General features: G+C 42.4%; 1 protein-coding gene and 1 pseudogene across 1 annotated transcript; both read right to left on the bottom strand.

The window, feature by feature from the left end:
* Nucleotides 1-9,256: 9,256 nt before the first annotated feature.
* On the bottom strand, nt 9,257-15,226 carry LOC139646354 (N-acetyllactosaminide beta-1,3-N-acetylglucosaminyltransferase 3-like). The gene is made up of 2 exons (XM_071522376.1): nt 15,122-15,226; nt 9,257-10,476 (listed from the first exon to the last, which is right to left on the bottom strand). The coding sequence occupies exons 1-2, from the start codon at nt 15,125-15,127 to the stop codon at nt 9,349-9,351; spliced, it is 1,134 nt and encodes a 377-aa protein (XP_071378477.1). The 5' UTR covers nt 15,128-15,226; the 3' UTR covers nt 9,257-9,348.
* Nucleotides 15,227-21,022: 5,796 nt separating this feature from the next.
* On the bottom strand, nt 21,023-26,930 carry LOC139646355 (N-acetyllactosaminide beta-1,3-N-acetylglucosaminyltransferase 3 pseudogene; annotated as a pseudogene).
* Between the last annotated feature and the right edge of the window lie 202 nt (nt 26,931-27,132).

The raw sequence follows: 27,132 nt of genomic DNA, 5'->3' as shown, positions 1-27,132 counted from the left end.
GATCTTTTCAAAGACGTAAAAACTGGAGGAGACTACTGGAGCTGAGAAGGAACCAGGTACGTTTACATTAAGATAGGCTCTAGCTAGCTACAAGTTTTATGCTAGCTTCATTAGAAACAATGCTGGTATACAATTCTACTTTCTACTTTCATCCTGTTTATTTACACCAGCTGGGTGTTTAAAAATGGAGGCTGTAACTAACCATTGATCTGTGTGTTGCTCTTGCCTCACTTGCATGATGACAACAGGGTTAGGGGTTCAATTCCCGCTTTGTAGGTCAATGGGTAGAGCAAGGCACTAACAAACACTACCAGAGGTTCAAGTCAGCCTTTGTAGGTCAATAGGGAGAGCAAGGCACTAGCGCTGAAAGGGTGGGGGTTCAACTCCCTGTGTAGGGTCAATGGGTAGAGCAAGGCACTAACAATGCCAGAGTTAGGGGTTCAACTCCCTGTGTAGCTCAATAAGCAGAGCAAGGAACTAATGCTGCCAGGATCAGGGGTCCAATTCCTTCTTTATAGGTTAGTGGGTAGAGCAAGGCACTAACAAACACTTCCAGGGTTAGGGGTTCAATTATGTCTTTGTAGATCAATAGAGATAGGCACTATAGTGTTAGGGGTTCAATTCTCTATAGCTCAATATATTGAGCAAGGCACTAGCAATGAAAGGGTTAGGGTTTCAATTCCTTCTTTGTAGGTCAATGGGTAGAGCTAGACATTCACACTGACAGGGTTAGGGGTTCAATTCCCTGCCTGGTTCAAAGGCTAGAGCAAGGCACTACCAAACTCTGCCAGGGTTGGGGGTTTGATTATGTTTTTGTAGGTCAATGGGTAGAGCAAGGCACTAACACTGCCAGAGTTGGGGGTCCAATTCCTTATTTGTAGATCAATGGGTAGAGCAAGGCACTAACAAACACTACCAGGGGTTCAAGTCAGCCTTTGTAGGTCAGTAGGTAGAGCAAGGCACTAGCACTGAAAGGGTGGGGGTTCAACTCCCTGTGTAGGGTCAATGGGTAGAGCAAGGCACTAACAAACACTGCCAGGGTTAGGGGTTCAATTTTGTCTTTGTAGATCAATAGAGCTGGGCACTAATACTGACAGTGTTAGGGGTTCAATTCTCTATAGCTCAATATGTTGAGCAAGGCACTAGCAATGAAAGGGTTAGGGTTTCAATTCCTTCTTTGTAGGTTAGTGGGTAGAGCTAGACACTAACACTGACAGGGTTAGGGGTTCAATTCCCTGCGTAGTTCAAAGGCTAGAGCAAGGCACTAACAAACACTGCCAGGGTTGGGGGTTTAATTATGTCTTTGTAGGTCAATAGGTGGAACTAACGCTGATAAGGTTGGGGGTTCAATTCCCACTGGGGCTTTTATTATAAGGTATTTAGGATAAAAGCGTCCAGCAGATGTGACAGTTTGTGTGATGCAGGCTTTGTTCTGCAGAGGAAACACAGGACGCTTTGACATCTACAGGATCCATGAACTACTTACCGCTAAATATCAATTAAAACCTGAGGCGAGGCTCTTTCTGTCTTTACAGAACCACCGAATTCACACATTACAGCCAAATATGAGACTATTATCGCTCAGCACATTTCCATAGAAAGGCTAAAATCCTTCTTGAAAATTCAGTGACTTCTTGATAAAACACATAAAGCAAAAATGAAACACTAATATAAATCTATAGCATCATATCGGTCTCCGTGTAAATGGCGAGAAGAGCGACAAATTTAGGGAGGGGTTCAGCTCTTTGATGTCTAGAATAGAAAAAACCTACAGGAGAAGCCGGCCGGCAAAAAATATTATAGCGGCAGAAATTAGGCTCCAACATTTGAACCTGATAGACATATTAACAAATATTTTAAAAGATATTTCCAGTGGTTTACAGCACAGACGGTTAGAAGCAAAAACACCGAAAAGATTTTTTTTTTTTTTTCTTATTTTACCTCTGTTTGCATTTGTGCGTCTCTCTCCTCCTCGCATCCCTCCATCTGCGCAGAGGATGAACAGGGAAGCATTTTCAGGACCGGAGTGAAAATATCTCCCCTCTTTCTCTCCAACAAGACGAGCCAATTTACAATTAAGGAAAGCTACAAAGAGGCTTTTTCTATCAGCACATGTCTGGATAGGATCCCATTATTTTTTTTTTCTCTTCTCCGCACATGGGATGGAGAGCGCTCCTGCTCGGCTGGCCGGCGGACAGGATCCTCCTCCTCCTTTCACTGACAGCATCATCTGGATCCCCTGAACCCCACCCCCCCCTCCTCTTACTCCTCCCCCTCCCCCTCCTCCCTTCTCCATGCTGCAGGCAGCGACGGACTAAACCATTTGCGCATGTGTGGGGGGAGTGGGCTGTCTGAATGAAGAGGCAGCATGGATGCAAATATAAATAGTGACATATTTTATTTATTATTTATGTATATGCAGATTTTGTTCCCTGTTTTGATTTTTGCTCATTAATATACAATTGAGGACCACGAGGCATATTCATCCACTTTAGACCCTTTATAACACTGGAATGCATATAACCAACAATAAAGATATTCTCAAACTGTAAAGATGCTTCTCTGTTCTTGCTCTTGTTCTCTAAAAGACAACAGGTAGAACACAGGTATCGATTTGACATTCTTGGATTTGATATTTAGCCGCTGGGGGACTCTCCAGCTTGTTGGAGTTGAAGAATCGACTCTTTTAGGAGTCGATTCTTCACCACTAGATGGCAGCAGCTCCCTGCAGCTGGACTGATGGCAGAGCAGACAGCAGTGGAGGAAAGAGTACCAGAATGTCCTACTGCCGTAGAGGTACTGTTACTTTGCTGATATTTTACTTCAGTAGAAGTAAAAGTACTGGTGTAAAACTTTACTTCAGTAAAAGTAAAAAGTGTGTGATTTAAAATGTCCTCGGAGTAAAAGTTCCTGAGTTCCTCTTTAGAACAGAGAACGTTGTCAGCTGTGATCTTTTCCATGTGATTCTAAAAGGAGAGAGGACAGAGTTCAGACTAGATTCTTGTCACTGGAAACATTAGAAACGACAAAATAAAGTGCAGAAACAAAGTAAAGTCAGATTCCTCTTCTCACTGTGAATGGATCCACAGTTTGTCAGTTTACGTTGATCCAGTTTCTGCTGCTGATGGAGAGACACACACTCTGTTCTGTGATGGATGGATTTAAAATGGACTGAAGGAGAAAACTGCAGGAGAGATGGACTTTAGAAAACACTCAAAAAAGTACAAGTGCACAGTACTCAATTACAGTAACAAGAGTAAATAGTAATTCCACCCTTGGCAGACACCAGTATTGACCCAAAACAAAATTAAGCTGAGGCCAGGACAGAAATACTATCTGCTGTGTCAAACCTAAGTGGGATAAAGCTCCAGTCCGGAGGTTTATTAGCAGTTTGTGGATTTTCAAAGGGAAGGAAAATAATCTCTTCACAGATTTGCCCCAGTCTGTACATGCAGTATGTTCCAGACACCCTGCTGTAGCCCAGAGGGTTGGGTGACATCCGTAAACGCTGCCAGCAAAGACTCTCTGTCTTCCGCAAACTCAAGGCACTCAAAGCTCTTTCTGCCAAACCCCACCTTCTGTTGTTATTGTTCAAAAGTATAATTCAGCCCATATTACCTTACCGGGTAACCCACATCTCACACAACGCATCCATTGGCCTTCCCATCCCCAGTCTCTCAGACTTCAATAACAAAGCCATAATACACAGAGCACTAACCAATAACTCAGGACCCCACTCACCCCCTTAATCCTTTCTTCACACAAATTTGAATGGAGGACGGCTGCATCAGTCAGATTTGAACTTCAGACAGCAGCATCCACGGCTGCTACCCACTAACCATAGACTCTCTGAAATGCTGATGAAATACAGTCATGACAAGGTGATGCATTCAGGTATGAGGGACACAATAGTACAACTTAGAGAACAAGCACAGATCCTGTACAGACCCACAGCGCGTGTGTTCAATTCAGTTCAATTCGCTGAAGCATTACGACACAATTATCGGTTTAATAATTCCACTAACGTCTAACAATAATATATTTAATAATTAATAATAATAATAATAGTGTAAATATGTTTGGAGAGGATTCAGTAAAGTTGAAGAGAAGATGATAATGAATGAATAAAATGCAGGCTATCTCAGTCAGCTGTTAATATATTGGATTAGACATATTTTACAAGTGTGTTGTTTATTGTTGTTTATTGTTAGGATCCCCATTAGCTGTGCACAATGCAACAGCTACTCTTCCTGGGGTCCACACAAAATGTAAAAATAAGACATACAACTTAACATTTGCCTTCATGGCACAGTACATTTTATTACATTGCTTAGACTTTGAGTTATTCTAGAACAGTCCCTTCAGTCCACAAAGAAAGGAGAGACAGGACAAAAGAAAAAATTAAATATACAAAAGAAAAATCCAAATCTAATATAAACACATAATTGCAAAGTTGCAACATAAATCCTTCTGTCTCCAGGTTGAGAATCATTGATGTAAGGCACAAATACAGCTAAAACCTTACTGTACATGTCATTGTTCAAACATGACAAACAAAAAGAGGAAAGTGGTACTATCTCCACCATTTAAAACCTCAAAAAATGAAAGAAAAAACATAAATACACTTTTGTATATTGCAGTAGAACATTAAATTACATTCCATTTTACTTCCCGAGCAGTGATCTTTTTATGTAAGACAGTGAATACCACAGTATATCCCAAACAGGCAGGGGTGGTGGGGTTGACCTTCTATATAAAAATAGTTACAAATGCTCCAGCATTGATTTGGGGCCGTTCAGCACTTTTGAAGCCCTTCCTTTCCTGATTAAAGGAAATTCTCCTTATCTATGCATGATAATATATAGACCACCTAGATATGATCCCAGCTTTATAAATGAATTTGCTGAATTGCTGTCCTCAATTCTGCCTAGATTTGATAAATTTCTGATCCTTGGAGACTTTAATATCCACGTCTGCTGCCCTGACGACCCCCTGGGCCTGGAGTTCTTAAACCTTATTGAGTCTTTTAACCTATCGTGTGCTCTGACTGGACCTACTCATTCAAAAGGTCATACTCTGGATCTAGTCCTATCCCATAGTATAACGATTCCGGATGCTGAATGTGTGGATGCCTGTAACTCTAACCACCAATGCCTTATGTTTAACATGGTGCTGCCTTGTGCTACCTGCATCACAGTCCCCAAAACTAGATCTAGAACTTTGAACTCATCCTCTGCTGCAAAATTTAATTCTGCCTTCAACATTCCCACTAGCTTCTCTGGCTCGCCTCTTTCCGCAAGTGAGCTGTTGAATAATTTTAATAATACGTGTTAGATGAAATCGCTCCTTTCAAGACCAGAAAATCTAGTCGCCTCTCGATGCCCTGGATAAATGAAAATATTCGGGTGCTGAAACAAAAATGCCGCAAGGTGGAGCGTTTGTGGAAATCATCAAATCTTAGGTCTCTTCTTAAGACTTTTAATGCAGAGGTTAATAATTCTAGATCTGCATACTTTGCTTCTCTAATTGAAAACAATCAGTCCAACCCAAGAATGTTGTTCAACATTGTGAGCAGTGTCATTGATCCTCCCCCGGGCCAGATATTAGATGCCACCCCTGAGAAATGCGACAAATTTCTTTCCTTCTTTACCCAGAAGGTATCAATTATTAGAAGTGGCATTTCTCCCCCAGATTCTCTAATTACTGTTGAGAAGCCATGTGCAGTTTCCCTCTGCTCATTAAATCCAATCTCTCCACCTTCACGGACTGATATGATAATGGAAATTAAACCCTCAACCTGTCCTTTAGATATTCTTCCTGTAAAATTTCTAAAGGACATTTTTACTACACTTTCCCACTCTATTCTGCAAATTTTAAACTGTTCTCTGTCGACAGGTTCTGTTCCTGAATTTTTTAAAGCTGCTCTTGTTCAACCTCTTTTAAAAAAGCTGTCTCTTGATTCTTCTGATCTTAACAATTTTAGCCCTATTTCTAAGCTCCCATTTTTAGCTAAGGTTTTAGAAAAGGTTGTAGCAGATCAACTGCTTGCTTTTATTCATGAAAATAATATTTTTGAGAAATTCCAATCCGGTTTTAGAAAAAACCATAGTACTGAAACTGCGCTTCTCAAAGTCATAAATGACTTATTGCTGTCAGCTGATGCTGGCCATAAATCCATTCTTGTTCTCCTGGACCTAAGCACAGCATTTGATACCAGTGACCATGATATCCTCTTGGACCGTCTTGAGAATTGGGTTGGTATCAGTTGCACTGCTCTAAATTGGTTCAGGTCCTACCTAAAAGACAGACATTTCTGTATTGGTATCTCTGATTCTAGGTCAGCTACAACAGGTGTTCACTGTGGGGTGCCCCAATCCTCTTTTCCATTTACATGCTCCCTCCAGGCCACCTTATACGTAGACATAATATCAGTTTCCATTTTTATGCAGACGATACTCTGATTTATCTAAACTGTGACCCTGAAAACAACTTTCAGAACAATATCAACTAAACTGCTAAACTGTCTGCATGATATCCACAAGTGGATGTCACAAAATTTCCTGCAGCTAAACGCTGATAAAACAGAGATATTGATCATAGGTCAAGATAGTGCAAACAACCAAATTTCGAACAGTCTTGGTTCACTATCTCATTCAATAACTCAGCATTGCAGAAATCTTGGTGTCATTTTTGACATCAAAACCTCAGCCTAGATAAATATGTTAATTCAATGGTTCAATCCTGCTTTTATCATCTCAGAAACATTTCAAGGATTAGACCATTTCTTTCGGCCAAAAATCTGGAAAATGTCATTCACGCTTTCATAACCAGTCGATTGGATTACTGTAATTCCCTGCTCTCTGGCATCAGCAAAAAATCCCTCTCCTCCAGCTCATCCAAAACTCTGCTGCCAGGATTTTAACTCGGTCTAGGAAACATGATCACATTTCACCGATCCTGGCTTCCCTACACTGGCTACCTGCCGCTTTTAGAATTGATTTTAAGAATTTATTGATTACTTACAAAGCCCAGAGAGGCCTTGCCCCAAGCTATCTATCAGATCTCTTATTGCCCTATGTCCCTTCCCGCTCCCTGAGATCTTCGGATACGTCGTTACTTGTTGTTCCAAGGTCCAGACTGATACACAAAGGGGACAGAGCCTTTGCAGTCAGGGCTCCTAGAGTTTGGAATGACTTGCCTGAGGAGATCAGGGCGGCAAACTCTGTATCGTCTTTTAAATCACTGTTAATAACCTACTTATTTAAAATTGCTTTAGATTCAGATTCATTATTTATTGTCCTCTATAGAGGAAATTTGTTTTCAGTCTGTACACAATCAAACACTCAAGTAACGCTCAGAACAGGGTATAAACAAAACAAGAACATCACAACAACAACGCAAGTCTGTTTACAGTGTGCCCAGGCTATTTAAGGCACAAAACTCTTCCCAAAGCGTGTTTTGGGAAGAGTGTTTTTACGGTGATTTCGTTATATTTTATGGCATTTTAGTTCATTTTACTCTAATTGTGTTTTTATAATGTGATTAGTTTTTATGGCTTTTAGTTTGTTTTTATTCTCTTTGCATTTTTAAAATGTGTCTGTTTTTATTGTAAAGCACTTTGTAACTGTGTTTTGAAAAGTGCTATATAAATAAAGTTATTATTATTATTATTATTATCCCCATAGGGTGAGCTCACTACCAGGTTGACACCCGCCACCAAACACAGATGACTGAGCTGTCTAACTGACTGAACTGTCTAACTGACCATCTGTCTGACTGACTGAACTGTCTAACTGACCACCTGTCTGACTGACTGAACGTGTGTCAGCAGTGGACAGCATGCTTTTTTCATGACTGGTGCAGTCATACAGGATGCAAAGTGTAAAACAGTAGTACCAGTAACTACAGCATAAGTTACAAAGTGTGTTAGTAAGGCCGGCGTTACTCGGTGAAACTATTCACACGAGGTGCATGAGGTTCATGCAACTTTACTGTTACACAATGCATTTCAAATGCAATCAAAATTACACACAACACACTGTACAATAGTTTAAATGGTTGAAAGTCATGTTTTACATAATTTTGTGTTGACATCAAGTTTGCAAGCAAGTGATTCAGCATGTTAAATCTCTTCGCTGTGGCGTAATATTAACATAACGTAAGCTATGTCTACAGTTAGCGGTTAAGCTAATGCCAGCTAATTTTCACTGCCAAGTTAATTTTCTATACGGGAAATACTTACTACCTGGAATACGACAATATTTAAAAGTAAAGTTAATCCATAAACCTTCAAAATACTGTGTGACTGATTTATTTTTCTTTGATGTTTGTCACAAGCTGTTTGGCGTCCGTCGTTTGTTAGTGATGCTATCAGTAGTACTACTAACCTGACCAACTGAAAGTCACACGACATGATATTAGCATTTTGATTGGCTGTTGCATGGATCTAGCTGCAAAAAGAGTTTCAACTTGATGCAACCAGGTTGAGCGCAACTTTTCAGTTAATTGCAGGGGGAGATACACATTACAACTTATGAAACTCAGTTGCGTGAAAGAGGGCTGTAGTACTCGAGTCCGGTCTCGAGACCGGACTCGTAGTTAATATGACTCGGACTTGAATCGGTCTCGGGAGTGAATATGACTTGGTCTTGAATCTGTCTCGGATTAATTAACATTACATTATATTATTGTTTTTATAATTATAATCTCTTTTAAGAAAGTGACCAGCAGTGAATGATACAATTTTCAGTTGATAAACTTATGCGCCCACTGAAAGGTTTAGTGACTCCTGATTGGTGATATGCCAACTACCCAACCAATGACTTCGTTTTGCCAACTACCCAACCAATGACTTCGCCTTCTTAAATTACAGGTAAGAATATTTTCAGTCAAGCAATGCTGAGAGCAGCATCTGGTTGTGGAGCAGTAAGAAAAAGTAGGTGAAATAGATTAATCCACTTCTAGTGAAGTAAAGGTGCAACTACTGTATGTTATAAACATAAACAAGCTGCTTACATTTCATTTTGTCATCAAAACATGCTAATTTTGTTGAAATGTCTTTAGAAACCTCCCCTCTATTTTAGGCAATAAACAAAAGTATGCTATTTTAGTCAATAAATACAATGGTAGCCTTGGATAACACATTGCTATGGTATTGGTCTCGAATTGGACTCATAGTTTTGCGGTCTCGACCCCCCTCGGTCTTGGTCTTGAATCGGACTCAATTAATCAATGACTCGATCTGGACTTGGACTCGATCTGGACTTGGACTCGACCAAGGCGGTCTCGACTACAGCCCTAGCGTGAAAAAATTTCACCGTGTAACGCCGGCCAAAGTGTCTACGAATTTCAGCATTTCAGATTAGGGTCGTGTATTCTATGCCACATTAGATATAGCTGAGGTGGTAGGAATCTGTGTACCACTAGAACATCTTTATAATAGCAAGGGTCATGGGCATCTATGTTCTTAGAGGGAATGTACATTCCTAAATTCTTGATACCCATATGGTAAACAGGTGTGAGTCCTGCTTTGGCCAGACACATTGCCATGTAAACATCGTCCATGGGAAGAATGGTGATGGACTTGGACATTTTGTATATGACCATGGCTGTATAGCCAGACAGGAGGTAGCCCCCACCTCTACAGAAAGGGGGGTATGACTCTGACTCGTGCAACTGAACAGGGACATAGTACTTGCTCTTTGGGTTTCTAATGGGCCCCTCGTTCTCGGCCAGGTGGCCGGCAAAGAGGTGCTTGCTGCCGTTATTGTCCTTGAGGCTTTGGAGATACTCCACCATGTTGTCCGTGTTGGCGAAGACGTCATCATCACCGTTTAGGAGGAAGCGGGTCTGCGGACAGTTCCTCTCCATCCATTCCAGGAAGAGTATCTGCTTCAAGGTGAGGTTGTACGGGGCGTCCAAAAAGTCCCATTGGAGAATGTCGTTGTGCTCGCTGTGCTCCAGCTCCAGGAGCTTGCTCAGTCTCTGCTTCTCGAATCCAGCACCTGCCGTTCCTAAAATGAAGATCCTCCTGATCCACACGCCGTTGTGTAATCTCTCGTTGGCCCAGGTTTTGCGTAGGACTTCTCGACGGTCATGGTTCTCGGGGGAACTTTTAATGACCAGCAGAAGGAAGACTTCCGAAGATTTGTCAGCTCCTCCACATTTGTCGGGAACGTCCAGCAGCATGGGGAAATGGCGACAGTGACGGTGGTAGAGAAAGGCTTGGATGTGACCCGGGAGAGAGGTGAAGCCTGTGATGTTGGCTGCAGATGCATTTTGATGACAACTTGACCAGGAATAAACATAGGAGCTCCTAGTGGTAGGTGGCCTGTTTTGACTGGCTTTCTTTCTCTCATGTACGTGGTGGCGGTTGGTTACATGGACAGCATAATCTTCTTTCCAGAGATAGAGGACCAAGAAGAAAGCTCCAGTCAGCAGAAAAGTTATTGCCGTGTTCCTTTTCATACTGTGCAGCTGCAAAACAAAGCAATGTTCTCATATCAACAAGTGTCAATCTGACTGCAGAAAAAGCTATTATGACCAAAAAATTAATCGATCAAGACTCATTACTTTAATATTCATGATTATCTTGATTGATAGTCACTATATTATTAAGGCATTACAACCCTGCAGCAACAAGCTCATAACTAGCCTTAATAAACATTATACAGTATTTCCCCGTAGAAAAAAAAAAAAAACATACACCATTTGGTTGAAATGCAGTGGTGGAAGAAGTACTCTGATCCTTTACTTAAGTAAAAGTACCAATACAGCAATGTTAAAATACTCCATTACAAGTAAAAGGCCTGCATGAAAAATCCTACTTAAGTAAAAGTACATTAGCAGCAAAATATAGTTAAAGTATTAAAGCAAAAGTAGTGGTCCCTCTGACTGATATTTTATTATATATGACATCATTAGATTATTAATACTGAAGCATCAGTGTGTAAGCAGCATGTTACTGTTGTAGCTGCTGGAGGTGGAGCTAGTTTGAACTACTTTATATACAGTTAGCTAATTTATTCCAGTGGTTCCCAACCTAGGGGTCGGGCCCCTCCAAAGGGTCACCAGATAAATCTGAGGGGTCGTGAGATGATTAATGGGAGAGGAAAGAAGAAAAAACAAAGTTCTGATACACAAATCTGTTTTCAGTTTTTGGACTTTTTCTCTAATCTTTGATTTTTGCTGAAATATTGGATCATTTGAACATTTATTGAAATGAAACCATGTGAGGTTTAGAGGGAAAACTATTTGATGGAGCTGTTAACAACTCAGACATCTGAAATGTGACCCGACTACACACTGCTTTTTGTAAGACGTCAAAAGCCAAAAAAGTTGGAAACCACTGGTTTCATCTTTAACAATGTGTTGTATTTTAAAAGCTTGTTATATTATCCATTGTGTCAGATCTCCATCTGAAAAGTAACTACAGCTGTCAAATAAATGTAGTGGAGTAGAAAGTACAATATTTCCGTCTGAAATGTAGTGGAGTGGAAGTATAAAGTAGCATCAAATGGAAATACTCAAGTAAAGTACAAGTATCTCAAAATTGTACTTAAGTACAGTACTTGAGTAAATGTACTTAGTTACTTTCCACCACTGTTGAAATGTTTCTCCAATGTGCTTACAAGTGAACCACAACCCAGTGGTTGACATTGCAACACTACTGCTCTGAATAACAGGGAGCAGAGGCTTTGTGACTTGACACCGGCGTACAGAATCCCCTGATGTTGTAATGTTGCATGGGGGTGTGGAGGAAACCAGTTAAGATAAATGTGAGTCACAAAAGTAAGTTTCCATTCATACTGAACAAAAATATAAACACAACACTTTTGTTTTTGATCTAAGACTTTTTCTATGCACAGAAAAGGTGTTAGTGAGCACTTCTCCTTTGCCAAGATAATCCATCCACAGGTGTGGCATATCAAGATGCTGATTAAACAGCATGATTATTGCACAGGTGTGCCTTGGGCTGGTCACAATAAAAGGCCACTCAAAAATGTGCAGTTGGAAAAAATCCTACCTAATGGAAAAAAATCTGTTTATTGTTGATGCGCAAAGGTTAGGTCAAAGTAACCATAAAACTTGCATGGAACTTTAGATGCTGGCATAGCTAATATTACCTTACTTTTCTGTAATATTTTTCATGATACCACCAGCATGTTCAGCATCATCATCAACGGCATGACTAGACTTACAAGTAGGCAATGTGAGAGATATGTGTGCGCCCCTGCCTTCTTTTTTCCACTGCATTAAGATGTAGGCTATTTGTGAACAATCATATCTGATTAATTAATGTAATAAACTTTGACCTAGCTTGAAAGAGAGACAATATCGATTAGTGTGAAGGTATTTCTCCAAAGCCATATTGCACTGGTAGGCAAAATGTGGTCTACACGATTAATTTCAACGCGTTTAATGTTTCATTTAAAATGTCATAAATATGGAACTATACAGGCTGTGTGCTGCCAACAAGAAGCTTCCAGGACATCGTAATGGGAGCACTTCTATACATTAATGTAAAATAAGAAATTGCGTGATCTTCTCCCAAACATAGGTGATGATAGTGTGAGTATCATCTCTTTTTGTTATGGGAGTAGTTTGTCTGATCATCTGGGGCAGTAAGTTTTTTGATATGCATTCTCCTGTTGCTCTGCCTTGTCATTTATATCATAACCTCAACATTCGCCAAAGGGACAGACAATGTGGTGGCGGTCATGTTGCCCCTGCCCTGAAGCCTAAATATGATGTCACTGTCTCTGTTCCCTGTTTCTCCTGTGCTATTCTTCCCTTCCTCTTAAATCCCATTGCTGCCTTCAGGTACTGAGGTTTGCTGAGGATGGGGCAAGAAGCTGGCCAGGGGCAGGTGAGCCGGGGAAAATTAAATGTGTAATTTTGTAAAGTTGTTTTTTGCTTATGTTACAGGGGTTCCCAGTGGGACCCTGTTTTTAAATGGAGGGGGGTGTGACGACCCTCCCACTCTTCTGGCTCTGCATCTTGCAGGATCCTGGTGGGTGGAGTCATCATCGAGGCTGATGGAGTGCACCTGGGCCCGGTGAACTCCTTGGGCTTTAAAAGCCGGCTGACCATCAGTGTATCTCTTCCTCCTCACCTATGCACACCTTCTGTTCTTTTAGTTTGCGGTTTCCCCTTAGTTTTAGTTAATAAATCATTGTTTAACTTTTAATTTTGTCATGGTTCTGCCATGGCCTGCCTTTGTGTTTGTATTTTCCTTGTTTCTGTGTTTCCTGTCTGCCCTTGTGTCTCCGCCTGCATTTGGGTCCAGCCCCCCTTCTCACACGTGACAGTACGAACTGGCCAACATGGACCCAGCAGCCGGTAATTCTGGGGAGGATCTTGAGGAGCTGTTATTCTCTCTCCAGTGCCTTTATGGCATTTGGAGGAAAGCTACTGTTTTGGAGCACCAGCTGGCTGCCCAGAGCAGGGCACGCAGGTTAGTGTCCTCCAGTCCCTGGCTGGAGAGCTCACTGCCTGGGTGGATAAGGAGCTTCCTCGATGCCCCTGCATCACAGCCTGCTTTCCGGCCAGCTAGCCTTCAGTCCGCCTCCCAGTCTGCTAGCCCTGGGCCTGTTAGCCTTGGGTCTGCTAGCCTCCAGCCTGCTAGCCTTCAGCCTGCTCTCCAGTCGGTTAGGCTCGGATTTTTGAGCCTACATCCTGCCAGTCCTGACCTAGCCTGTCCTGGCCCGGCATTTCCAGAACCCCTGGTGTCTGCCACAGAGTCTCCGCTGCCCAGCGCCACTACTGAGGTCCAGTCAGTTCCTGTTCCCGAGCTGCGGCTGTCTCCTGTTCCTGTGCTGCAAAAGCCTTCTGTTCCTGAGTTGCAAAAGCCTTCTGTTCCTGTGCTGCAAAAGCCTTCTGTTCCTGAGTTGCAAAAGCCTTCTGTTCCTGAGTTGCAAAAGCCTTCTGTTCCTGAGTTGCAAAAGCCTTCTGTTCCTGAGTTGCAAAAGCCTTCTGTTCCTGAGTTGCAAACTTCAGTTCCTGTTCTGCTGCAGTCTGCTCTGCAGCCAGATCCCCAGTCGTCGGCCGCATCTGCCGACGCCCTGCCATTCCCCGTCGGCCGTCTCAGACAGCCGTTGCAGGACTCCGGTCCGGCATTCCTGTATCCGGTCAACTCCAGTGACTCGGGTAACACGAGTGCTGTTCCTGCACTCCAGCCGCCGGACTCCAGTCCTGCACTCTAGCCGCCAGTTTCTGGTCCTGCGCTCCAGTCTCCGGCCTCTGGTCCAGCATTCCTGTCTCCAGAATCCAGGCCGTCCGCCTGAGGTTCCCTGCTCGGCCTCTGTTCCGCCTCCAGGCTGTCAGCCTGAGGTCCCTGGCTCCATCCTTCTGTTCCCAGGCCACTTGTCCCTGCCTTTTTGGATTGTCTACTTTAGTTTTATATGTTTGCCTAGTTTTTCATTAAAACCTTTTCCGTTACCCCTGTCCTGAGCCGGTCTTGCATTTGGGTCCAGCCCCCCTTGAGCCAGGTTGTCATTACAAGTTATTCAGAAATCTAAAAAAGCTTAAAAGGACCAGTGCACCACAAGAAACCTGATAAGATCAGTGCAGTTAGTTGGAAGGAAAATGCAATTATATAAAACACTGTGATTCCAAGACGGAAATTATTGTAATTATTAATAAGAAACAGGCCAAACTAGATTTTTAATTTTCCCCCATGGACTCCCCTAGTCAAATCTGCTTTACTACCATAAAGAACATTAAAGTCACTATAAACTCACTATTGAGTATACTGAGATCTGCTAAAATGTGAAAATTAACTGAAAATGAACTCAACATTTTAATTCCCAGGAGAGATAAAGCATGTTGGTTACTGGATATTCAATGAATAAGCAAGTCTAAATTAAGTTGCTGTATGAGTAGACTTACCGGATTGCTGTTACAAGACTTTTATTGGCTCCCTCTGCAAAAAATGTTCACCTAACTCTGCAGCAGCATGATCATATCCTCTATGTGGCACAGCCTGCTGGGTGGTGCTTATCTGCTGTTTCTGCATTTTAACCTGTTCTTCCCTGCCTGCCCCGCCACTGGCTCCATCATTAAGGGGAAATTTAAAGTAATAGTACACCCAAAAATGAAAATTCTGTCATCATCTACTCACCCTCATGCCATATGAAACACAGGTGAAATTTGTTAGTCCATATAACACACAGGGAGGCTGCAGCACAACTTGGTAGCAGCCTTCTCCAAAACAACTGAAGCCAATGGGGACCTGGGGGGGGGGGCCTTATTTCATTTCCCACCCGCATTCCACGAAGACCCGCCCTACTCTGCCTCTGATTGGCTAGTAGGCATTCGTCTTTTTTTTTGGTGGCTATAATGGTACATATTTACAGCTCAACAACTATTTTAACAAATACATTTCACATTTCATTATAGGCTATTACCACTCTGGAAAGTGTTTTTGTATTTAATTTTCACTACTAATTTTCTGGCTATTGAGATGGCTCCTGTTGAGATGTAACAGTGAAGAATGAATATAGAGGCCAAGGATTACTATGTCAGAGGGGCTTCACACACCTCACTGAATCAGGCTAATTAACAGTAAATGCATTGTAGGTATGTCGGTTCTCCTAAGTTAGCCTACACCATTATTTTAAACATACATCTGATATTATCTAGCCTACTGATAATATAGCCACACAGCCTTACTGTATCTAGTGATCTGAATGTTCATTTATTAATAAATACAAATGAAACAATAAGTAGGCTTGTATAACTTACGCATTTAGTCTCTATGCAAGTTTTTGCCAAGCCATCTCCCTCGCTTTGTTGATTGCGGCAGTATTGCCCTTTTTGGTGATGACCCTTTATATGGCTCGTATAATTCTATATAACTCGTATAATTCCATCAGCAGGGTTTATTCCGCCGCTGAGAAGAACACAGCTCTCGTTTTCCCTTCTTTTTGCGACATATATCGTCTTTTCGACAATCGACTCTTCTGGGCTGCTTATGTACTCAAGATGATTGAGATATGCAAGATTATTCGAGCCTGGTTAGAGTTAACGTTGACTAGACAAGGCTGGATTGTGTTAGTGGAACGGCTCGAGCCTTAAGTGAGAGTTGACGTTAATTCAAGCCGGGCTTTTTCAAGTAAGCGCGGCTTTCATTAGCTGCGTTGATGGAATACCCCCCCTGTTCTTTGGAGTTCCAAAACAAAAACAATCACACTGTTACGTGGAGGTGTGGTCAGGACCCAAATGCAGGACAGCGAGGCAGGTGGTGATCAAACCCCGGGGTGTTTAATAAAACAGGTTGCAGGTGACACAGGAAACCAAAAACGAGAGCTCTTCACACATAAACCGGCACATGTAACAGAAAGCAATGATCCGACCAAGACTGACTAGGAAACAAGACTAATATACACATGGGGGGTGATTACAAATGAGATAAAATACACAGCTGGGGCAGACAGGAAACACTGTACACGCAGAACTAAAAGAACTAGACAGGGAAATATAATACACAAAGAAATACAAAACCTAGACAATGAACAGAGGCAGAAAGTCACAACCATGATACACTCTGTGAATAGAAAGACCTAGACACCATTATTTGTTGCAAATCAATCAGCTGTAGTTAAGATTTGCACTAAATGATGGTGTAAATATACTGTAGGTCTGCAGGTGACACAAGTGCAGGTGACACAAGTGCAGATGACAGAATTTTCATTTTTGGGTCAGCTAAAGTCAGGGTACAATAAATTTAATATGATGGGTTGTTAAAAAAATATATATTTGTTTGTTTAAAACCGAGTGCTGGGTTAAAGTTCTATGTGATAACTTGTTTGTGGTAAAACATTCACTTTTAATTGCTATTAGTGTTGCAGTTTGCCTCCAGTGAAACCATCAATGTAACATGAGGCTCTTCTCTCTCTTGTTGCTTCTCTCTTCTTCCTGTTACTTCTCTCTCTGTCCCTTTCCTTCCTTTTTGGCTTCAGGTTCAGGTTCACAATTATTTTTTCTTTGTATTAACCTATCTACCATACACATCCAAAGTTCTGCTATAGCTATCAGTAACAAGAATCATAGGAAAATGTTCTCTTTCTGCAGAGTGACAGATTGCTGCTGCAATCATCCAAAAAGCCCCCAAACAGTAATTCCTAACCCTTTTCATACTGTCCTGGTCTGAAAACTTAGACACAATTTGTTCCTCAAACTGTCCACACACAAACATTATATAAATGAGTTACACACAAACAGAACACACATATTTAATATAACTAACTTGCCTATTAAATAAATGAATATTTAAGAAAAACTATTACAGGAATCTAGCTTTTAAATTTGAAAAAATAGAATGGGCCTAAACTCTCATAAAATTGCATTTGTGTTAATGTAAATCAAAGGTGATAAACAAATCCAAGTAAATAAAAAAAACATAATTACAAAGCACATATAGGATACAGTAAATATGGAAACTTTAACCCCAGATTAAATTATGGTTAAATCGTTGTATAACCTACTAATCAAAGGATAATATTTTAACCAATAAACTATTAATAAATAAATACAACAATAATATCTAGAAAAACAGTTCCTGGAGAAACTGGATGGGCATGCTGCAAGCAGCTGGAAGTATGAGAATACTTAAGTTAGACAGGCTGTTAGACATGTCAGTCAGTTAGACATGTAGTTAGACAGGTAGTTGGACAGGTGGTCAGTTAGACAGGTGAGTAGTTAGACAGGTAGTCAGTCAGAGAGAGAGAGAGAGAGAGAGGTGGCTGCACAGCTGAGCCTGTGACAGTTGATGACATCACCAGAAGTTCTTGCCAGTTACAGGCCCATTTCCATCCTCCTTAAGCGCCTCCATTCCACCATCAGACTGATCTGGGGCCAGTTGCATAAAGCTAGTTTAAGACTAGTCTAAGCCTTAGACTGGTCTTAGATTCTCAGGTTGGACTAGTCTAATTAAGACTGTCTGTTACTTAAATATTACAACTGACTTATTTTGAGGTAGGAATGTTAGCCACCTTCCCCCCGGCTAATCTTGAGTTAAGAACTTTGTTGTTATGGCAACGAGTCGGCCTAACTGTCAGAGTGGGAGGTTTAAATACTGAAGCTGTTTCATACAAGATGCCAAATCTCTGGTTTTTGGGAAGAGTCTGAAGAAGAGAGCGAGTCTTTAGAGACAGAAACAAGCCATTAGAGATCTACAACAACCAAGAAGTAGTAGGAACACGTAAATATATATAGCAAGTTTGACTTAGTCACATTTACATCTAAGACCAGGTCTATCTTTATGCAACTGGCCCCTGGTTTCAGTCCTACCTGTCTGGAAGAACTGAGTCTGTCTCTTTGGGAGGTGCAAAGTCCCAGACACACCCCGTCACCTGTGGTGTCCCTCAAGAATCGGTTCTCGGCCCCATCCTGTTCTCCTGTACATACTCCCCCTCGGCCGTGTCATTAGCCGGCATGGAATATCATTCCACAGCTATGCAGATGACACACAACTATACCTAAAAACTGTCCCAACCCCCTCTGCAGCTTTGTCATCATCATCATCACTAACCACCTGCCTTGAGGAGATAAGGGCCTGGATGAAACACAACTTCCTGCAGCTAAACAGCTCCAAAACTGAGGGTATTTTAGTTGGCACCCCACACCAGGTCCAGTTTTCTCACATAACTCACATCACCTTTTCTGGCCAAGACATTCCCCTCTCCTCATCAGTCTTAAACCTGGGCGTTAGATTCGACCCTCACTTGACCTTTGACACCCACATCAAACATCTGTGCAGGACCTCCTTCTACCACCTCAGGAACATCTCCAGACTCCGTCCCACACTTAACTTGTCAGACGTGGAGAAACTCGTCCACGCCTTAGACTCCTCAAGACTGGACTAGATTCGATACTTTATTGTCGTATAAACAGAGTTGATTGGAATTTGTCTTAGTGAGCTCACTTAAACACAGGCAGACACACAGAACCACTCACTTATAAAAAACATAATAAATTCAAAAAAGAAAGTATAAAACAGATAGATAACATCCAAGCCATAAAATAATAAAAGCATAAAACAAATGAGTAGAATAAAATAAACTCCAACACATAAGAACACCACGGGTAAAACACTGGCACCTGTAGGGGAATTAGCAACAACATCAAACGACCCACTAGATAAAATGCTTCAAGCGCGTAAGTGCATAATGCGTAATTGCAACGCACTTCTCATCGGGTCTCCTAGCAGGAGCCTCCAGAAGCTCCAATACATCCAGATCAGTGCTGCTAGGATCCCGATGAGAGTGCTCCTTCAGGAGCGAATTCAAAATATTTCTGCTGACTCATCAGCAGAGCCGGGCGACCCTATACGCTCACTACGCAAGTCGCGTAGGGCCCCGCAAATTACGCAAGGGCCCCGCCTCCCCCTCGTGTCAAAGCGTGTGTCAATGTTTACAACTTCGATGAGAGGATGAAGCGGAACTATCCTTCTGGTCACAAAAAGAGGGAAAAAAACACCATGAGAGTGAATTGCGGGAACAGCAATCAGGTAAACTTGTGTTCTCCTCCGACTAATGCAAGATAGGGCCCCAGGGAGGTCAGGACTGGCTCTGCTCAGATCTATCTAAACTGTGACCCTGAAAACAACTTTCAGAACAATATCAAACTGCTAAACTGTCTGCATGACATCCACAAGTGGATGTCACAAAATTCCCTGCAGCTAAACGCTGATAAAACAGAGATATTGATCATAGGTCAAGATAGTGCAAACAACCAAATTTCGAACAGTCTTGGTTCACTATCTCATTCAATAACTCAGCATTGCAGAAATCTTGGTGTCATTTTTGACATCAAAACCTCAGCCTAGATAAATATGTTAATTCAATGGTTCAATCCTGCTTTTATCATCTCAGAAACATTTCAAGGATTAGACCATTTCTTTCGGCCAAAAATCTGGAAAATGTCATTCACGCTTTCATAACCAGTCGATTGGATTACTGTAATTCCCTGCTCTCTGGCATCAGCAAAAAATCCCTCTCCTCCAGCTCATCCAAAACTCTGCTGCCAGGATTTTAACTCGGTCTAGGAAACATGATCACATTTCACCGATCCTGGCTTCCCTACACTGGCTACCTGCCGCTTTTAGAATTGATTTTAAGAATTTATTGATTACTTACAAAGCCCAGAGAGGCCTTGCCCCAAGCTATCTATCAGATCTCTTATTGCCCTATGTCCCTTCCCGCTCCCTGAGATCTTCGGATACGTCGTTACTTGTTGTTCCAAGGTCCAGACTGATACACAAAGGGGACAGAGCCTTTGCAGTCAGGGCTCCTAGAGTTTGGAACGACTTGCCTGAGGAGATCAGGGCGGCAAACTCTGTATCGTCTTTTAAATCACTGTTAATAACCTACTTATTTAAAATTGCTTTAGATTCAGATTCATTATTTATTGTCCTCTATAGAGGAAATTTGTTTTCACAGTCTGTACACAATCAAACACTCAAGTAACGCTCAAAACAGGGTATAAACAAAACAAGAACATCACAACAACAACACAAGTCTGTTTACAGTGTGCCCAGGCTATTTAAGGCACTGATTGCTGAGGGCACAAAACTCTTCCCAGAGCGTGTTTTGGGAAGAGTGTTTTTACGGTGATTTCGTTATATTTTCCGGCATTTTAGTTCATTTTACTATATTTGTGTTTTTATATAGTGATTAGTTTTTATGGCTTTTACTTTGTTTTTATTCTCTTTGCATTTTTAAAATGTGTCTGTTTTTATTGTAAAGCACTTTGTAACTGTGTTTTGAAAAGTGCTATATAAATAAAGTTATTATTATTATTATTATCCCCATAGGGTGAGCTCACTACCAGGTTGACACCAGATGACTGAGCTGTCTAACTGACCACCTGTCTAACTGACTGAGCTGTCTAACTCACCACCTGTCTAACTGACTGAGCTGTCTAACTGACTGAACTGTCTAACTGACTGAGCTGTCTAACTGACTGAACTGTCTAACTGACCACCTGTCTAACTGACTGAACTGTCTAACTGACCACCTGTCTGACTGACTGAACGTGTGTCAGCAGTGGACAGCATGCTTTTTTCATGACTGGTGCAGTCATACAGGATGCAAAGTGTAAAACAGTAGTACCAGTAACTACAGCATAAGTTACAAAGTGTGTTAGTAAGGCCGGCGTTACTCGGTGAAACTATTCACACGAGGTGCATGAGTTTTCAAAGTGTCTACGAATTTCAGCATTTCAGATTAGGGTCGTGTATTCTATGCCACATTAGATATATCTGAGGTGATAGGAATCTGTGTACCACTAGAACGTCTTTATAATAGCAAGGGTCATGGGTATCTAGGTTCTTAGAGGGAATGTACATTCCTAAATTCTTGATACCCATATGGTAAACAGGTGTGAGTCCTGCTTTGGCCAGACACATTGCCATGTAAACATCGTCCATGGGAAGAATGGTGATGGACTTGGACATTTTGTATATGACCATGGCTGTATAGCCAGACAGGAGGTAGCCCCCACCTCTACAGAAAGGGGGGTATGACTCTGACTCGTGCAACTGAACAGGGACATAGTACTTGCTCTTTGGGTTTCTAATGGGCCCCTCGTTCTTGGCCAGGTGGCCGGCAAAGAGGTGCTTGCTGCCGTTATTGTCCTTGAGGCTTTGGAGATACTCCACCATGTTGTCCGTGTTGGCGAAGACGTCATCATCACCGTTTAGGAGGAAGCGGGTCTGCGGACAGTTCCTCTCCATCCATTCCAGGAAGAGTATCTGCTTCAAGGTGAGGTTGTACGGGGCGTCCAAAAAGTCCCATTGGAGAATGTCGTTGTGCTCGCTGTGCTCCAGCTCCAGGAGCTTGCTCAGTCTCTGCTTCTCGAATCCAGCACCTGCCGTTCCTAAAATGAAGATCCTCCTGATCCACACGCCGTTGTGTAATCTCTCGTTGGCCCAGGTTTTGCGTAGGACTTCTCGACGGTCATGGTTCTCGGGGGAACTTTTAATGACCAGCAGAAGGAATACTTCCGCAGATTTGTCAGCTCCTCCACATTTGTCGGGAACGTCCAGCAGCATGGGGAAATGGCGACAGTGACGGTGGTAGAGAAAGGCTTGGATGTGACCCGGGAGAGAGGTGAAGCCTGTGATGTTGGCTGCAGATGCATTTTGATGACAACTTGACCAGGAATAAACATAGGAGCTCCTAGTGGTAGGTGGCCTGTTTTGACTGGCTTTCTTTCTCTCATGTACGTGGTGGCGGTTGGTTACATGGACAGCATAATCTTCTTTCCAGAGATAGAGGACCAAGAAGAAAGCTCCAGTCAGCAGAAAAGTTATTGCCGTGTTCCTTTTCATACTGTGCAGCTGCAAAACAAAGCAATGTTCTCATATCAACAAGTGTCAATCTGACAGCAGAAAAAGCTATTATGACCAAAAAATTAATCGATCAAGACTCATTACTTTAATATTCATGATTATCTTGATTGATAGTCATTATATTATTAAGGCATTACAACCCTGCAGCAACAAGCTCATAACTAGCCTTAATAAACATTATACAGTATTTCCCCGTAGAAAAAAAAACAAAAAACATACACCATTTGGTTGAAATGCAGTGGTGGAAGAAGTACTCTGATCCTTTACTTCAGTAAAAGTACCAATACAGCAATGTTAAAATACTCCATTACAAGTAAAAGGCCTGCATGAAAAATCCTACTTAAGTAAAAGTACATTAGCAGCAAAATATAGTTAAAGTATTAAAGTAAAAGTAGTGGTTTGGTCCCTCTGACTGATATTTTATTATATATATCATTAGATTATTAATACTGAAGCATCAGTGTGTAAGCAGCATGTTACTGTTGTAGCTGCTGGAGGTGGAGCTAGTTTGAACTACTTTATATACAGTTAGCTAATTTATTCCAGTGGTTCCCAACCTAGGGGTCGGGCCCCTCCAAAGGGTCATCAGATAAATCTGAGGGGTCGTGAGATGATTAATGGGAGAGGAAAGAAGAAAAAACAAAGTTTTGATACACAAATCTGTTTTCAGTTTTTGGACTTTTTCTCTGATCTTTGATTTTTGCTGAAATATTGGATCATTTGAACATTTATTGAAATGAAACCATGTGAGGTTTAGAGGGAAAACTATTTGATGGAGCTGTTAACAACTCAGACATCTGAAATGTGACCCCGACTACACACTGCTTTTTGTAAGACGTCAAAAGCCAAAAAAGTTGGAAACCACTGGTTTAATCTTTAACAATGTGTTGTATTTTAAAAGCTTGTTATATTATCCATTGTGTCAAATCTCCATCTGAAAAGTAACTACAGCTGTCAAATAAATGTAGTGGAGTAGAAAGTACAATATTTCCGTCTGAAATGTAGTGGAGTGGAAGTATAAAGTAGCATCAAATGGAAATACTCAAGTACAAGTATCTCAAAATTGTACTTAAGTACAGTACTTGAGTAAATGTACTTAGTTACTTTCCACCACTGTTGAAATGTTTCTCCAATGTGCTTACAAGTGAACCACAACCCAGTGGTTGACATTGCAACACTACTGCTCTGAATAACAGGGAGCAGAGGCTTTGTGACTTGACACCGGCGTACAGAATCCCCTGATGTTGTAATGTTGCATGGGGGTGTGGAGGAAACCAGTTAAGATAAATGTGAGTCACAAAAGTAAGTTTCCATTCATACTGAACAAAAATATAAACACAACACTTTTGTTTTTGATCTAAGACTTTTTCTATGCACAGAAAAGGTGTTAGTGAGCACTTCTCCTTTGCCAAGATAATCCATCCACAGGTGTGGCATATCAAGATGCTGATTAAACAGCATGATTATTGCACAAGTGTGCCTTGGGCTGGTCACAATAAAAGGCCACTCAAAAATGTGCAGTTGGAAAAAATCCTACCTAATGGAAAAAAATCTGTTTATTGTTGATGCGCAAAGGTTAGGTCAAAGTAACCATAAAACTTGCATGGAACTTTAGATGCTGGCATAGCTAATATTACCTTACTTTTCTGTAATATTTTTCATGATACCACCAGCATGTTCAGCATCATCATCAACGGCATGACTAGACTTACAAGTAGGCAATGTGAGAGATATGTGTGCGCCCCTGCCTTCTTTTTTCCACTGCATTAAGATGTAGGCTATTTGTGAACAATCATATCTGATTAATTAATGTAATAAACTTTGACTTTTGTTCAGTTGTAGCTTGAAAGAGAGACAATATCGATTAGTGTGAAGGTATTTCTCCAAAGCCATATTGCACTGGTAGGAAAAATGTGGTCTACACGATTAATTTCAACGCGTTTAATGTTTCATTTAAAATGTCATAAATATGGAACTATACAGGCTGTGTGCTGCCAACAAGAAGCTTCCAGGACATCGTAATGGGAGCACTTCTATACATTAATGTAAAATAAGAAATTGCGTGATCTTCTCCCAAACATAGGTGATGATAGTGTGAGTATCATCTCTTTTTGTTATGGGAGTAGTTTGTCTGATCATCTGGGGCAGTAAGTTTTTTGATATGCATTCTCCTGTTGCTCTGCCTTGTCATTTATATCATAACCTCAACATTCACCAAAGGGACAGACAATGTGGTGGCGGTCATGTTGCCCCTGCCCTGAAGCCTAAATATGATGTCACTGTCTCTGTTCCCTGTTTCTCCTGTGCTATTCTTCCCTTCCTCTTAAATCCCATTGCTGCCTTCAGGTACTGAGGTTTGCTGAGGATGGGGCAAGAAGCTGGCCAGGGGCAGGTGAGCCGGGGAAAATTAAATGTGTAATTTTGTAAAGTTGTTTTTTGCTTATGTTACAGGGGTTCCCAGTGGGACCCTGTTTTTAAATGGAGGGGGGTGTGACGACCCTCCCACTCTCCTGGCTCTGCATCTTGCAGGATCCTGGTGGGTGGAGTCATCATCGAGGCTGATGGAGTGCACCTGGGCCCGGTGAACTCCTTGGGCTTTAAAAGCCGGCTGACCATCAGTGTATCTCTTCCTCCTCACCTATGCACACCTTCTGTTCTTTTAGTTTGCGGTTTCCCCTTAGTTTTAGTTAATAAATCATTGTTTAACTTTTAATTTTGTCATGGTTCTGCCATGGCCTGCCTTTGTGTTTGTATTTTCCTTGTTTCTGTGTTTCCTGTCTGCTCTTGTGTCTCCGCCTGCATTTGGGTCCAGCCCCCCTTCTCACACGTGACAGTACGAACTGGCCAACATGGACCCAGCAGCCGGTAATTCTGGGGAGGATCTTGAGGAGCTGTTATTCTCTCTCCAGTGCCTTTATGGCATTTGGAGGAAAGCTACTGTTTTGGAGCACCAGCTGGCTGCCCAGAGCAGGGCACGCAGGTTAGTGTCCTCCAGTCCCAGGAGCTTCCTCGACGCCCCTGCATCACAGCCTGCTTTCTGGCCAGCTAGCCTTCAGTCCGCCTCCCAGTCTGCTAGCCTTCAGCCTGCTAGCCTTCAGCCTGCTCTCCAGTCGGTTAGGCTCGGATTTTTGAGCCTACATCCTGCCAGTCCTGACCTAGCCTGTCCTGGCCCGGCATTTCCAGAACCCCTGGTGTCTGCCACAGAGTCTCCCCTGCCCAGCGCCACTACTGAGGTCCAGTCAGTTCCTGTTCCCGAGCCGCGGCGGTTTGCTGTTCCTGCGCTGCAAAAGCTCCCTGTTCCCAAGCTGCGGTGGTCTCCGGTTTCTGCGCCGCGGAAGCTTCGCGTTCCTGCCGGGCCACGGCAATCTCCTGTTCGTGCCGGGCCGCAGCACTCTCGGCAGTCACCTGTTCCTGCGCCACAGAAGCTCCCTGTCGCTGAGCTGCGGCAGTCTCCTGTTCCTGCGCCGCGGCTGTCTCCTGTTCCTGAGTTGCAAAAGCCTTCTGTTCCTGTGCTGCAAAAGCCTTCTGTTCCTGAGTTGCAAAAGCCTTCTGTTCCTGAGTTGCAAAAGCCTTCTGTTCCTGAGTTGCAAAAGCCTTCTGTTCCTGAGTTGCAAAAGCCTTCTGTTCCTGAGTTGCAAAAGCCTTCTGTTCCTGAGTTGCAAACTTCAGTTCCTGTTCTGCTGCAGTCTGCTCTGCAGCCAGATCCCCAGTCGTCGGCCGCATCTGCCGACGCCCTGCCATTCCCCGTCGGCCGTCTCAGACAGCCGTTGCAGGACTCCGGTCCGGCATTCCTGTATCCGGTCAACTCCAGTGACTCGGGTAACACGAGTGCTGTTCCTGCACTCCAGCCGCCGGACTCCAGTCCTGCACTCCAGCCGCCAGTTTCTGGTCCTGCGCTCCAGTCTCCAGCCTCCAGTCCAGCATTCCTGTCTCCAGAATCCAGGCCGTCCGCCTGAGGTTCCCTGCTCGGCCTCTGTTCCGCCTCCAGGCTGTCAGCCTGAGGTCCCTGGCTCCATCCTTCTGTTCCCAGGCCACTTGTCCCTGCCTTTTTGGATTGTCTACTTTAGTTTTGTATGTTTGCCTAGTTTTTCATTAAAACCTTTTCCGTTACCCCTGTCCTGAGCCGGTCTTGCATTTGGGTCCAGCCCCCCTTGAGCCAGGTTGTCATTACAAGTTATTCAGAAATCTAAAAAAGCTTAAAAGGACCAGTGCACCACAAGAAACCTGATAAGATCAGTGCAGTTAGTTGGAAGGAAAATGCAATTATATAAAACACTGTGATTCCAAGACGGAAATTATTGTAATTATTAATAAGAAACAGGCCAAACTAGATTTTTAATTTTCCCCCATGGACTCCCCTAGTCAAATCTGCTTTACTACCATAAAGAACATTAAAGTCACTATAAACTCACTATTGAGTATACTGAGATCTGCTAAAATGTGAAAATTAACTGAAAATGAACTCAACATTTTAATTCCCAGGAGAGATAAAGCATGTTGGTTACTGGATATTCAATGAATAAGCAAGTCTAAATTAAGTTGCTGTATGAGTAGACTTACCGGATTGCTGTTACAAGACTTTTATTGGCTCCCTCTGCAAAAAATGTTCACTTAACTCTGCAGCAGCATGATCATATCCTCTATGTGGCACAGCCTGCTGGGTGGTGCTTATCTGCTGTTTCTGCATTTTAACCTGTTCTTCCCTGCCTGCCCCGCCACTGGCTCCATCATTACAAACGCAGGTTGCACGGCCAAGCTTTGTTCAAAACCACAGAATT

This window comes from Centroberyx affinis, unplaced genomic scaffold (genome assembly GCF_046629955.1).
Source record: "Centroberyx affinis isolate AG114_WGS23_722 - 3 ecotype Tasmania unplaced genomic scaffold, CSIRO-AGI_Caff_v1 ptg000979l_1, whole genome shotgun sequence".
NCBI lineage: Eukaryota > Metazoa > Chordata > Actinopteri > Beryciformes > Berycidae > Centroberyx > Centroberyx affinis.
Note: the sequence above shows the minus strand (reverse complement) of the source record. Positions and strands in the feature narration are given on the sequence as shown.